Source organism: Notothenia coriiceps, unplaced genomic scaffold (genome assembly GCF_000735185.1).
Source record: "Notothenia coriiceps isolate Sejong01 unplaced genomic scaffold, NC01 NC01_scaffold00012620, whole genome shotgun sequence".
NCBI lineage: Eukaryota > Metazoa > Chordata > Actinopteri > Perciformes > Nototheniidae > Notothenia > Notothenia coriiceps.
The window spans coordinates 210,431-224,367 of record NW_011345321.1 but is presented as its reverse complement, the minus strand read 5'-3'; the positions used below and the strand labels follow the sequence as shown (position 1 = coordinate 224,367).

General features: G+C 39.5%; 1 protein-coding gene across 5 annotated transcripts in view; it reads right to left on the bottom strand.

The window, feature by feature from the left end:
- Window positions 1-867: 867 nt before the first annotated feature.
- The window catches only part of mid1 (midline 1), a 19,171-nt gene continuing 6,101 nt past the window's right edge, over window positions 868-13,937 (bottom strand). For 3 of the 5 annotated variants that reach the window (XM_010773526.1, XM_010773525.1, XM_010773528.1), the window contains exons 2-11: window positions 11,112-11,833; window positions 9,243-9,305; window positions 6,317-6,412; window positions 5,773-5,880; window positions 4,382-4,530; window positions 4,163-4,290; window positions 3,449-3,592; window positions 2,722-2,883; window positions 2,427-2,634; window positions 868-1,872 (exon numbers count right to left, since the gene is read on the bottom strand). In XM_010773526.1, coding sequence (XP_010771828.1) covers window positions 1,524-1,872; window positions 2,427-2,634; window positions 2,722-2,883; window positions 3,449-3,592; window positions 4,163-4,290; window positions 4,382-4,530; window positions 5,773-5,880; window positions 6,317-6,412; window positions 9,243-9,305; window positions 11,112-11,777 — 2,073 coding nt within the window. In that variant the 5' untranslated portion in view covers window positions 11,778-11,833 and the 3' untranslated portion in view covers window positions 868-1,523. Of the gene's footprint in view, window positions 1,873-2,426; window positions 2,635-2,721; window positions 2,884-3,448; window positions 3,593-4,162; window positions 4,291-4,381; window positions 4,531-5,772; window positions 5,881-6,316; window positions 6,413-9,242; window positions 9,306-11,111; window positions 11,834-13,560; window positions 13,689-13,937 lie in introns of those variants that run through there. The other 2 variants (XM_010773527.1, XM_010773529.1) reach the window with 2 other exon arrangements.

Below are 13,937 nucleotides of genomic sequence, written 5' to 3'. Positions count from 1 at the left end.
ATGCAGAGCCTTAGTTTAATAAATGCCTGGTAGCCAACTCATTGCTTAGGCGTGTAGAAGGTAAAACAAAGAAGAAAAACAAACAGGTCTCTTTGTGTAGATGTGTTCTTTACCACAAGGCTGTTTTTCTATGTCATAATGAAAAGCAGACACTGAAACATGTTAGAATTGTTGGTTATTTCAATATAAAGTCATGAAATGTTTGCAAACACATTACAATCTATGCTGATTTGAATCTAAAACATGTTAATAATACAAAATAGCCAACCAAAAGATTCTGTATCAACTTATTCACATCAACATTGTATGACAAATTATGTCTTTGGTCTTTAAATAATTGTTTCTTGTTTCAGACCAATTATTATCAAAACTATATGCAGGGTTGAGAAAAATTACTTAGTATCTATTTTTTACAGTAGGTAAACTCAGAATCCAACAAAAACCTGGTGGCATGACATGGAGGAGGGACTGTTCACATATTACAGATCTGTCTGCAGGCTGTCTCATGGGGAGGTCACCAAGAGTTCATTTTTTTCTTTTTGCTCTTGTCTACTTTAGTTGAAAGGGGATGCTACAGAATACAAGCCACGTTACTCCTGAACAAAAAGAGATGTCAAAGCAAATCTTGTCAAAAGGCGTATTTTGGCTCAGTGTGGTTCGGTGGGAGTCCTGTAAAGCAAGACTGACAGCGTTCTCTATAGTGCTGTTGTTTTCTTTTCACTGTGGTGTTGTGAGAGCTTGTTAAAGCCATACTGAGAGATACAAAAAATTAGTGTTAACAACGGTTGTACAACGTATTCAATTATCATCTTACTGAGACAGATTTGGAGCATGCTATACGAAAAGGACTACAAATCACACGCGGAATGAAATTAAGTCACTTTTATTACATCTTTTCACAGAAAAACAGAAAACGGGAAAATTGTGATGAGTTATACCATAATGCTGAGCAGATAATAAATATTTGTAAATTGCTGAATTGACTGATTAATGTTATTAATGACTGTTTTTGTTATCTGATCTAAGTGTTTTTAACATTCACATTATGACTTGCATTATTAGTGGCTTAGAAATTCATTTTATAGTGACAACTGCTCGAAGTGCTATGATTAAAAAAATCTTTCAATACATGACATTTAAAATTAGCAGACAAAACAACCTTCCGGAAACAAAAAAGAGTCGAAGAGTCCCTTAACACATGGATGGTAAAACAAACGTGGAATCTATTTGAATATGAATTTCAAACTGTAAGCAAACCCCTAAAACCATCCAGCAGTGTAATGTACATACAGTACATGTGCAAAGCAAAGAAATACATTACAATGCTTGTAAATAATTTCTTCAATAATTCAGGTTAATTTCAACATAGGCTTGATTAGGAATGTACATCTGAGCTATTAATTGCATCAAGTTTGGTTACTGTTTTTATTTTATTAACAGTACGTGGGCATCACAGTCAATTAGGTGCAAGCAGTATGGTCTATTGTTGGGTACACAAGAAAAATCCAGCAGGAGAAGTCTCATCAATGGTTATAATCTTTCCCCTCTAAGTGATCTGGGATGGGCAGCCCGGTGAGGATCGTCAAACACCTGTTCCACACGTTGAACACGGGGCACACCGGCTGAGCAAAGGACACATCAAATGTATACAAGTGCTGAGAGCCGACAGCGTCGTAGAAGGACAGAGATCCAGAGTCATAGTCCAACAGCACTCCGATACGACGCATGTGGGGTGAGGGCTCGATGGGCATCTCCTTACAGTTGTGACGCACCACCCATGAGTTGTTGCATCGAGACAGCACCCAAGAGGCGGAGTTTTTGCCGACCCATTCGTGTTTTGGTGCTGATTTATATGCAATGCCCACTGCAAACCTGTATGCCCAATGGAAAAACACTGTGAAACTTCATGCAAACATGTACATATAGTTGCAAAGCTAAACATTATTGATAAATAAATAAACAAGACTAGCATCATGCTATAGGCTTTGGGAGGTTTACTTATTCATAGCAGAGCTTTCAGATAAATGCTATCGTCAGCCTGTAAAATGCTCACAAAGGCAATGTGTACATTCTGATGTTTAGCAGGTGTGCCATGTTCACCATTTTAGTTTAGCGTGTTAGCATAATAGCATCTGCCTATTAGCACAAACAAATATGAGGGTGAAGCTATGTCATCACAACCTTTCTACATAGATACTGTAGATTTTGTATTAATAAAAAATCACTATTTGTCCCTCTTAAGTTTCATAAATACATCACATATTTGACATTCCTGAGTTAAATGTGGTCGCGCTTGAGCAAAAATTCCATGTAATCAAAGTAAAAAAAGATTCTTCCTCTTGAGACCACTTATGACTGTACAATTTAAATAGAGAAAATGTAGGCCTACGCCACTAGCATTGTCGAAAATGTGCAAATGTCTTTACCATGTGCTTCCTCCTATCAGAGCTTCCCAGTAATGGCGGCCGCTGTCAATGAAGACGTTTCCTGTGACACCGTAGCTGCTGTGGGTGGAGAATTTGTCCTGGGTGTGGCTCTTCTTGGAAGACGTCTCGTCCCTCTCCACCGTCAGGTTGTCATGGGACACCCTCAACTTCTTGTGAGCTGACTTTGCATCCAACTTGAATGGCTGACCTTAAAAGAAAAGTGAAAAAATGCTAGTTTGTAACATGCCTAACAATTCTCATGGAAAATGAATTATGGAATGAATTCTTCGCATACTGTTTGTCTTGAGTTTCCCCGGTTCACTGCTGCGGGTTCCAGCCTGGTTTATGGCCTTCAGTACAAAAATGTACTTGATGCCACACTGGAGCCCGTGCACGGTGTAGTGATTCTGCTTGATGTTTGGTACAATCATCCAGCTGTCAGCAGAGTTACACAAACCTGGAGCGCAGACAGGCAGAAAATCACTGACTAGTAAAACTATTTATAATGAAAACTCAGAGCCTCATTCAATGGGACAATACAGTGTAGTTGTGAGCAGTCTTTAAATCTATGCGTCTTATTTTTGACTATCCAATAAAGTCAGATTACAACTCATTCAAGTGTGCTGGAGTACTGAGGCAGACGAGAATAAATTGCTTTATCGAACATGTTGTGACCTTGTTCAAGCTATCAATTCAATCAGTGTGCTGCTCATTTCAACCCCCAGATAATATTGAGCTTATGATGTTTATCTGGATGTAAACCCAGCAGGTGTTTTTCCCCACATCCCTTCCACACTGCAAAAATGTCAGTGTATTTTTGTAAACGTCATTACCCATAATCACCTGGACAGAGCTCTCCCTTCCCTCTGCTATAATTTACTATTATGGTTGGATATTGTAACATAGGCCCCAAACAATTTAAAGTCCTTGGGTGAAATCCCTTTCAAATCCCTCCATCATTGTCATGTTTCCACCACTAACAGTACAGAGCACTCCCAGCAGAGAGCTGCATATAGACTTACTGACAACATTTGATTGGCTGGTGAAGATGGCGTACTGGAGTTCATATGATACAACAGAGAATTCATCATCTGTTGTCCAGTGAACTGTGATCGTGTCGTATGAGGCTGTACATAGTTCCTCACGGATTACTGGTGGATTTGGTGCTGCAATCAGAAAACAAAAGACAAATGTTTTTTGTTATGAAGCAGTAAAAAAACCTGATTGGATCCTATGCTGCACACGACAAAACAATAAAAACTCACTCACAACATGTAGCAGAGACAAGTGGTGGTAAATAGCACCAATCCATTTGTGTCTTTTTATTCTGAAAAGTGTAATTAAACTAGGTTGCAGTTCCCCCAGCTATTACAGCGACGGCCCTCATGCAGAGTTAAATTCTGGCTGCACAACGGGCTCTTAGCATAAACAATCAAACACGTTTTATTCAGCCGAAAATAAGCTTAGTGTAGCCTAAAATGTGTACGCTTTTCAGTTTTTGTTACACATTTAATTTAAATATAAAGTCCCTTATTTTATCCATGCCAAAGTGCACATTTATAAATGAATGAAGATACTTTTTTAATGCACCGTTTGGATAAAAGGAACACAACAAATCATTGAGTTTCAAGAAACAGAAACCTCATCTGGCAGTAAAACATGAGTGAGCAATTAATTAACAAATATGCTTTGTGCCAAAAATAAAATCCTATTGTGTGCTTAACCTGCACACTCACCTGTGAGGTAATCTAAGCTTTCGAGCATTTTCTTCTCCCTCGTGAAGTCCAGGGCAAAACTGTCAAAGGTGTCATTCAGGTTCATTTCTGGTAACAGGATTTGAGAGGAGGCCGTTGCCATGGAAACTCTTTAATAAAGAAGTATATTATTAGATGGTGACAGATTTTCACACCACACGTAATGATTGTTGAAAGTGCTGGCTGTCTTTGTTCCCTTACCTCTCACAGGTGCTTTTAGCCGTTAAGAGGAAGCGAGCTTGGTCCGTCTCCTTGAGGGTCTGGTCGGCCAGAGAGATGAGGGAGGACGACCTCTCGATGCACTGCTTGCAGCTGGCTATCTGCTGGGCTAGTTTCCTCATACGCACAGCCTGTTAAAAGATGAACAACTTTGTTAATAAGCAACAAATGTACTACTAATGCACAGGGCTCTAACTTTCCAGATGCAAGATTTGATTTTACCTCTCTAATGAGGGAATTCTCCTGTGGAAAATATGATTCACACCGTGAACAATTCGATTTTACAGATGTGTAAAACCCACAATACTGTGAGTTTCAACCTGTTATTAAAGCTGTACTGGCATACAAGGTGCGTTTATGAAACATCCCTCATAACACTGTCATAGACAATCAGAAGCTGACACAAGGCATGGGGTGAGGAAGGAAAGGGTCCTCCTCCACCTCCTCCAGAGGGCCATCACAGGAAGCAGGGCTGACCTTACTCTGACACTGAGCATGGCACAGCATGCCACTGCCTCTTTAATGGCATCTGACATGGGAAAGGAAGGGAAGCGATTCAAGAGGCACGGCACAGGCACAGTAAATATATGGACAGTGTGCCAGCAGTACTCAAAAGCGAAGGGCTGATACTTGAGATGAAAAACAGCAGTTAACAGGGTGGTAATTCAGAGCAGTTAGCTTCGAAAGACCATACAAAACCACATAGAAGAATTTATCTTAACAGATCTGAGGACATTTTGCAACAGTCCGAAATAACTAATGTTAAAAGATTTATTTTCAATGCATTGTTTTTTCATTCCACCTAAGTTACATAGGACATAACATTTAAGGAAAATTACAAAAAGCAGAAACAGCAGCACATTTAATTCAAAGATTTTTAAGGATACATTTTGAGGAATATCTATTGCTTCTTAGCTCTGTAAATTGAAAGTATCTGCCAAAATATAGTTTACAGTAGCACAAGTAGAGTTATAACATTAATGAAATTATGGAAAGGAAATGTCAGTTACAATGTGTACATAAATGTGTGTGAATATTAGCCACCATAAACTATTGTTTATATCAGACCAAGTAAGGCTATAACAGCAAAACCTTTCATGTACTTAACGGAAGTTTCAGAATTTAATTTAATTTATTCCTAGGGAGATATATGTTACTGATTATTTCAAAGTGACACCTCAAAAAGTATCATTTTGAGTTAGTTTTACCCGACAGCAGTGATTTGATACTGCAGTATTCCTATAGGACAACATGATCAGCTGTTGTTTAGCTGTATGCTAGCTTGTCAGATGTGTGGGGAGGCAAGGTTATCATCATGCACATGGTGATAAACAAACAAAGGTTATCAAAACACAAAAGGTGAATAACAGTACCTTCCCCTCCTTTATCTTGGTGGCTATGATTTGTCTTCGCTGCTGTACGATATTTATCAGAACATCACACTCCTCCAGCAGCTTGTTTTCTTGTCGCGACGCATTTACCTGGACAGAAGCACAGATAAGAGATATGATGATATTTTTGTGCTTTGACACAATGTTTTTTGGCGCAACTCCATTTGATTAGATGCATGATAACAGCTATTGCAATGCACACGTTCACAATTTTAGATTTGATATACTTTTCAAAGACTCTCATAATATCTACTTGATGTTCGTATATAAAACTCCTAGCATCCAAAGGGGGCCGACACTTGCATTGAAAAGATTTGATTTAAAACTGCATGCAGATAACTAAATTTATTGACCTACTGTATAGACACATGAGCACTTAGTCTTGTTGACATGAGTAAAAGCCTCTCTGAGAAACAGTCATTCATCACTGTGTTAACACGTTTTTTTATTCATTTATTTTGTTGCTAACGATATGCCGCAGAAGCAAGGAGATGCATCTGAAAGAGAACAGATAAAGTAAGCTCACCTCCACATGCTGGCAGGTTTGGATGAGTTTGCCCATTATACTTTCCAACTCAGTGGTCCTTTTGATGAGACTGTTAAGGTTGGAATCCAAAGCATGCTGCAAAACAAAATTAAAACAAAATTAGTATTTCATTACACCCTGCCCCCTCGACAAATAGAAAACTGCTGAATAAATCTAGGAGGAGAGTTAGGTGATAAGGTCCCTATCTGGCTGGAGTGTAATGGGCACAGGAAAGGATACTCAAGGCGGCCACTGGATATGAACAGCCACATTGGGCTCGGTGTAGCCCCCCCCGTCCTCCCTGTGCCAGAGACCCAATCGTACTGCCTGCTGAGGCCACAGAGCTTAGCAGAGCATCTGCCAGTAATTTGGACAACTAAACCCCGGCTGTGTTAATCACTGACTCAGATCAAAGGCTTACGTTTCAAGTTTAATCTCTAACTGTAATTGGGGAGCACAATGGCTGTGTATTGTGGTTGTGCTAGACATCTTCTGATGTTAAGTTACATTTTTTCTAAATTAAAACATGAATACATACTGTATAAGGGTGCTATCCATGAGTTCAATGAAAGCAAAAGTATAATCCCACCAACAACAGAGGCTTGTAAAATGATATAACTGATTGACAAGTATTTTAACAACACAACTTACAACTACAAACTATTAAAAAAAAAAAATCTGACACTGTAGGTGCTATCTGTAAATCAGATAAACTCGGACTATTTTTGGTTTTAATCTATTTATAAAAGTTTAAGATATGAATGCATTTTTGCCTGAGATGTTCACATTGTAAATGGTGTACAATCACAGATAAATGCAATATCCAATTCATCTCCATACTGTAGGTTGAAAGCTTAAACATTATAAAACACAGATTCCTAAAATATAATTGTAAGCACTGCGCCGGATTTCCCTGGATCAAAAATGACATTTCTCAGAATAGTCAAAAGAATAGACCAAACTGAAAGAGGCCTGTAAAGTTTCAACAGTGACTTCTCACATTGTAGTTTCATAAGGTGGGTGCGTCGCTTTGTGCTAAAATAGCAACGGTTTTATTTTACTGCTCTCACAAATGTAATTTATTTATATGAAAGAGAATGTGATGAAAGCCTTTTCAGATGCAGAGTTGACGGCACAGATGAGGCGAGTTTGAAACTTTTACAAAAGGACAAATGAAACATAACATATTAATCAAATCGCTGTTGAATATAGCCACGTGTATAGGGTTGTAACTCCCCTCCAGCAATTCTGATGTCTGAATATGACAAGTATGTAGCCAAACAGAGAGAGGGAGAGCAAATGGAAAAGGTGGAGGAACACACTATTTCTGAAAGCGCCTAAAATACAGCTTCTCCTGCAACATTAATACCCTTTGTGTGTTTCAACAGCTCACTCTAATGGAGGTCTCTTTCCTAGAGTCATTTACTGATGAGAGGAAAGAACAGCAGCTTCCTTTTGTATTTGACTGCTTCTGGTCCCACACCTTTGCTTTGGCCAGTCTCTCTTCCTTCCTCTCTCAGTCCTGACAGGTCACTGACAGGACTTGGAGTTTTATCCTGTGTCAACATTAGAAATTGTATCCATTGTCAGAGTTTGTCCCTTCATCCTGTGAACACCATGGACCCCGCTACACATCTGTGGTTTTCGCTTTGTTGGAGGTCTGTTTAAGCTCTCATTGAACCAGCAAAACAAATCATAGTATGGTTTTCTAGTGTAAAAATATACACTTTTAATCGTAGTTTCCATTTACTCAAGACTCCTGCTGCATATACTATACTGAAATGGTATTTTTACAACGTTTTATTCTAAACAAATGTCATAACTTAGGTGACTTTACTGTGTATTCTCACGTGTTAGGCTATGTAAAGCAGAGGTGTAAATAATACAATGAACTCCATTCAGCTTGTTCACTGGCCTAACGGGGTACTTAAATAGAATGGATCCATCATATATGTTATAAGTAACAACTTTGCATTACCTATATAACAGGTCAACATGTTTGCAGTAAAAGAGGACTGTTAATAATGGCTTTCAGAAAGCCGGGTCCAATCCTCATTTGGAAATGTGGATGGTTGTTCCACGCTTTTTAATCAAAATCCTAGATTGTTCATAAATAACCATAACAGGGTGCGTTTTATGATTTTGAAAACCTCTTTATCGAGGGAAATATATTATGTATTATGTATTTAATGGTTTTAGAAAAAGCTCAATCTACTCATCTGACGCTTCACAAAAATATATTCATATAAACTTTACGAAGGGCTTATAATACCAGATATAATACCAGACCAGGTTCAAGTCACATTATGCCAAACCAGACTGAAGAAATTACTGAATTATACATGCGTGCACACAAATACACGCACACTCACTTCAATGACACAACATCCCCTTCTGTGGGAGTTTTTGAGAAAAGTGAAGCACTGAGGCTGTAAACATGTGTTTGGAAAAACCAGAAACTATGAACAAGCTCTGCTGCAAACCACCTGGGTCCTGTCCTGCGTGCCGGGAGAAAACACAATTTCTCTCTAAGATGGGAATTGCTGTTTCCTGTGTCACTCGAGGCATCTAACAATGCAGCTGAGTTCACATAATATGAGGTCAACAAGATACAAACATAAATAAAAACAACAACAAATGGTGGAACATATCCCATTGCAAAATAACATCTAGCGACGGCTGGATGTTATAGGGGAGAGGAAGAAGCAGATAAAGCGCTCTATCCCACACCCTGTTGTCTTTACCTACTCAGCTTCTGTGCTTATAGAAAGATAAAGAACATTACACTATGTCACATTACTATGTGGCACAAGTTGCTATGGTGTTGTTTTTTAAAGGTTTATAAACCTTTGAAAAGCAACATTCAGGTTCAATTGTTTATTGAATCTGTTCCTGAATGTGGAATTAGAGAAATGATGATGATCACCTGGTCTGCCTCCTGGTGTGAAAGACCACTCCCCGCCACATAGAGAAAGCGGCCAGGCGAGCTCTGCACAATGACAGCATGATCAAACAAAGGAGACAGGTTAAGACTGGTCCTCTGACCTATCGTGCCAGAAATGTTGCAAAGGTTAGCTTGCATCCCAGCTCCACTGTGACCAAGCATTGTGAAAGAGAGGAGCGGGTACACTAAAGGGTTTCGAGTGTTGTGATAGAGAAAACCCCCCCTTTTGTGAGTCATGCATGGACACTGGGAGAGTTTTCTGGAAACAAAGCAGAGCCTCATTTTTATTTCATGCAGCAGAAGCCATGCAATTCTCAGCATACACTTTAGGATGAACTTTGACAGAGCTAAAAGGCTCAATATTTGAAATAAAGCTAAAAAAGTAAATATGTGTATGTTTACCTTATACACTAAGTAACATACAGTGGGTCAACGCTGACTAGCTATATCCTTGTCAAAGGCTTCACTATAAAGCTGTGCTGATGTTAAACTGTCCCCCGAGGTTGCTGGAGACATAATAGAGACCAACAATGTGTTGACAAAGCACTGACCCGCTAAGCTATATTCTCACTCCTATGATAGAAGCTGATTCATGTCTCTAATGGAAGAAATACAGAGCCACCTTTTTATATGCTCCAGCTTAAGGCATCTTCTCATCCCTTATTGATGTATGTCTTTCTGCAGAAAGTGCACACTGCACTTAACCTAAAAACTGTGAAAGCATTCTCTTGCATTGGGTGTCATTACATGAGAGAGACAGCCTCCAACTCACTTCAGTTATACTATTTGTGGGTTATGACACATTTGGTCTTAAATAACAGGGCTGGCCATATTGTATTTTGTATTCGAAATAAATCCAATTTAAAGAGTATTTAAAAAAAAAAAAAAAAAACTGGGCATTGTAGTTTTTAGCAAATGTTACTCAATAGAAAATAGTGTCTTTGGAAGTGTTGTCAGATGCAGATCTGTTTGTTTTCAAAGCAGAAGGAAGGATGGTCTGTGTGTGTGTTTTGTTGATTCAAAATACACTAAAGCGCCCATGTTCATCATAGTGATGGATGACGCCAAGCAGTTCAATAATGTGGCTATTTAATGGTTACGAGTTCTATGGCATAGATGAATACGCTATATCGTTAGAAGTTCTTGTAAAATCTAATTGAGTGAGGTAATTTTGTAGCGTTCCTTATTTCATATTGTTTATCATAACAAGTTTACTGTAAATTTCACAATGACATTAATAAACACAGAGGCAGCTCCCTTGCCAAAACCTTTCACATTATCAACTTATTTGTACTTGCAAGAAACATAACATTGCGTTAATCAAATTGCAGATAATTTCCATTTGATGCATATGCTCATGCTCTTCAGACACAGGACTTAATACATTCTTAACGGAATAATAATGTGTTTTATCGAATCTAACTCCAGTACAATTCAGTGGAAGCATGGCCTGGATCCAAACTGGAACCCTTCCTATACAAATATTAGTTCTGCTAAGTTGCAGTGAAAAGTATCCAATTACCAATATATTACAATACAAGACGCTGAGTTACGACCAAAATCATAACCATTGCAACCTTTCCAAAATGTGCTGATGAACCAGTTTATCTCAATATCTGCGCACAAGTCAAACTGCTCAAAAGCTCCCTTTAAAGATTTTAAATTGACATATTTATTATAACAATCTTGTTATATTGGCATAGGCTACTGTGACACTGCATAAGATGTAAAACGGTTTTGAGTAATACTAAAATCAGCTTTTAAATGTGTTGGTCCACAGTTAGTAGGAATATTTGTTTTCGGCGTACAATAACTCTCTAAGCATTCCTCTAACTACAGATCATTTCTTACCTTGAGTTTGTCAAATCGGTCACCGAGGGCTGCGACCTGGTGATCCCGGTGTCGGCCAACCAGCTTACACAAGGAACAGATCAACTGCTCATCTGTCACACAGTACATGTTGACCTTCTCCTCCTCATGCTCGAGACACATCACCCCTCGCACATGGGAGTCCAGTAAGGGCTCGATCAGACGGTGGCCCGTGAAAGGCTTCTTGTTGGGGTGTGTGGCCTTCAGGCAATCGTCGCAGTATGACACCTCACAGGTGATGCAGGTCTTCACGGCCTCCTGCGGGGGGTCCTGCTCACAGAACTGACACTGCACTCGGTCACCGGGAGAAGTCATGGCTTTCCTTTCTGGCGCGGCTCGCTCACGCCGAGTCTCGTTAGGAGAATTAGGTCCACTCAGAGAAGCTTTCTGGTATCGGTCTATGATGTTCTGTAATGTGACGTTGCGTTTCAGTCCCTCGAGGCCCCTCTGGTTCAGAGTGATGACATAGCGACAGGTTGGACACTGAAAGGCGCTGATGGACTGAATTGGCTCGCTGGGGGTGCAGTGTGATACGAGGATACGATGGGCACAGTTGAAACAAAGGCTGTGAGCGCAGGGCAAGAGCAGTGGGTCTTCGAAGAGCTCGAGACAAATTGGGCAGGTCAGTTCCGACTCCAGTGTTTCCATTTTCAGGCAAAACAAAGTGAGGTCGTCAGCGAAATCCAGGGAAGCTGATCAGCTATCTGTAAAGATGACACAGATAGGGATTAAAAAAAAGGATTGCCTTTAATCTGCAAGTATTACATTGTAAGGTTATCTTTTAAGCAATAAAACAAAACAATCCTTTGTATCAGCATATCATTCGTGTGGATTTTCTGATTGACTTTGTTTTAGTTGATAGTCAATTGAATATCTTTGGATTTTGGATTGCTGTCAGACAAAACCAAATATTCACCTCTGGCTTCAGTAAATTGTAACAGCATGTTTTCTGAGATGTTATGAACCAAATGATAAATCAAAAATAACAACACTTGTGTAAATAACCCTTGTCCAAGTTTAGATGTGAAGAAAAAGCCATGCATATCCTGTCTCTATCTATGTGTTCTTATGATAATAAAACCAAAACGATTCCCCCTTTTCCTGAGTTTCATTTGATTTCCATTGCAAACCAACCCTCAAATATAATGTATGTAAATATTTGTTTAAGATATTTCATTATGGAAATCAAGTAAATCTGAAAATAAACCAAGGAAGAAGGAGAATATTCAAACAATAACACGTGTCTGCATATTATACATATATCAGAATTCTGTACGTTTTATTTGTCTGAACTTACAACTTTGAGAATGCAGCAACGGCTCATTTTAATTTGGCACAGGGATAGTCTAGCCTACCCCAATGTGTTCTTTTCAATACCGTAGTCCGAAGGCCAGCAGGCCAGGGAGACTGACAGCTCAGCCAAGCAGAAGTGTATTGGCCTGCTTGCTGATGGCTGGGGCTCCACACTATCACAGACACTAAGCCTTTGTTCCCAGCCAGTCAGACACCCCAGCTGCGAGTGGACACACTGTGTTCACAGCGTCTCTCTGTGAACTCACTACCTCCACTCATTATGTGTGAAGAAGGCAAAAGCTCATTATCAGGGCAGTGAGGCACAAGTAGCCTTTTGAAGTTTGGAGGATACAGCAATTACCTCTGAGTTACAGACCTGGGTTTGTTCTTCCCATTCTATTCAAATCTTCACAGACACGCAGCTAAAGCACTTGTCTCTAGTGAATGAGATACTTATGGTGGCCCTTTTTTTTGGTGCTATTTTGTTCTTTAAAGACAGAGTGTTCGATGCAGGTGTCTAGAAGTTATTACAGAGGATCAAATGCAACCATGAAAACTCTTCAGTCTTTAACAAAGTATGCTAAACATCAAGCCTTTTGGCACAGATATTGTTTGAAAGTTGGTATTTTTTCATTCATTACCTTTAATCAACATTTATTTATTATTTATATTACTTTTTACAATTTTAGATACTATGCAGTGCGTCTTAATTAATTAATGCATGTATAAGTAAGTTAAAAACAAACTTATCTCTGCAAAGTCACCAAACATGAACATACTATGTTACTCATCCATGTGCTTGACATGTTTTTACTTTACTTGTCATACAAGATAACACCATGGCCTTTTTAGCAAAGCTACCAGCTACAATACAACGGTTACTGTACTCGCACAGGTCAGGTTAAGTTGTTGCTTCAGCCAAGCTGTCCTCAATACAAAATGAATAAAGAGCTTTGTTAACAAACACAATGCATGACGCTTATCCTCTGATGTCATCGCCTGTGCTATAAAATATCCTGAAGTTATAAAAGCTTGTAAAAGAACACCGTGGCAAAGTGCCAACGTGAACTGCCTTACAGTCCCAAGTACACTACGCACTCCTGAAAGCTCTCCCATTCATACAGTTTACTTTACCCACCAATGGATTTCGCCACACTTTGCAATGCCGAGACATTTCTGCTGAAGGAAAACTTCTGACCTAAATCATGAAAACATATTTATGACAACAAAGGCACCAGCCATAAACCCCAGCAGGATGTAGATACGGGCATCCAGATGGCACAAGTCCTCACAGCCCCCTGTAATCCTGCAGTAGAGCTGTCATTAAGCAAGAGATTGAGCAAGAGGTAGAAAGCACAACAGGAAAAGTTGCCCGACAATTCCAGGAAAGCCAGCTCCACCTACAGCTGGAGCGCTGGCCGGTACTGGAAGTAGAGAGAGAGGGAGAGAGAGCAGACAACAGCCAAAGGGAGAGAGAGAGAGAGAGAGAGAGAGAGAGAGAGAGAGAGAGAGAAA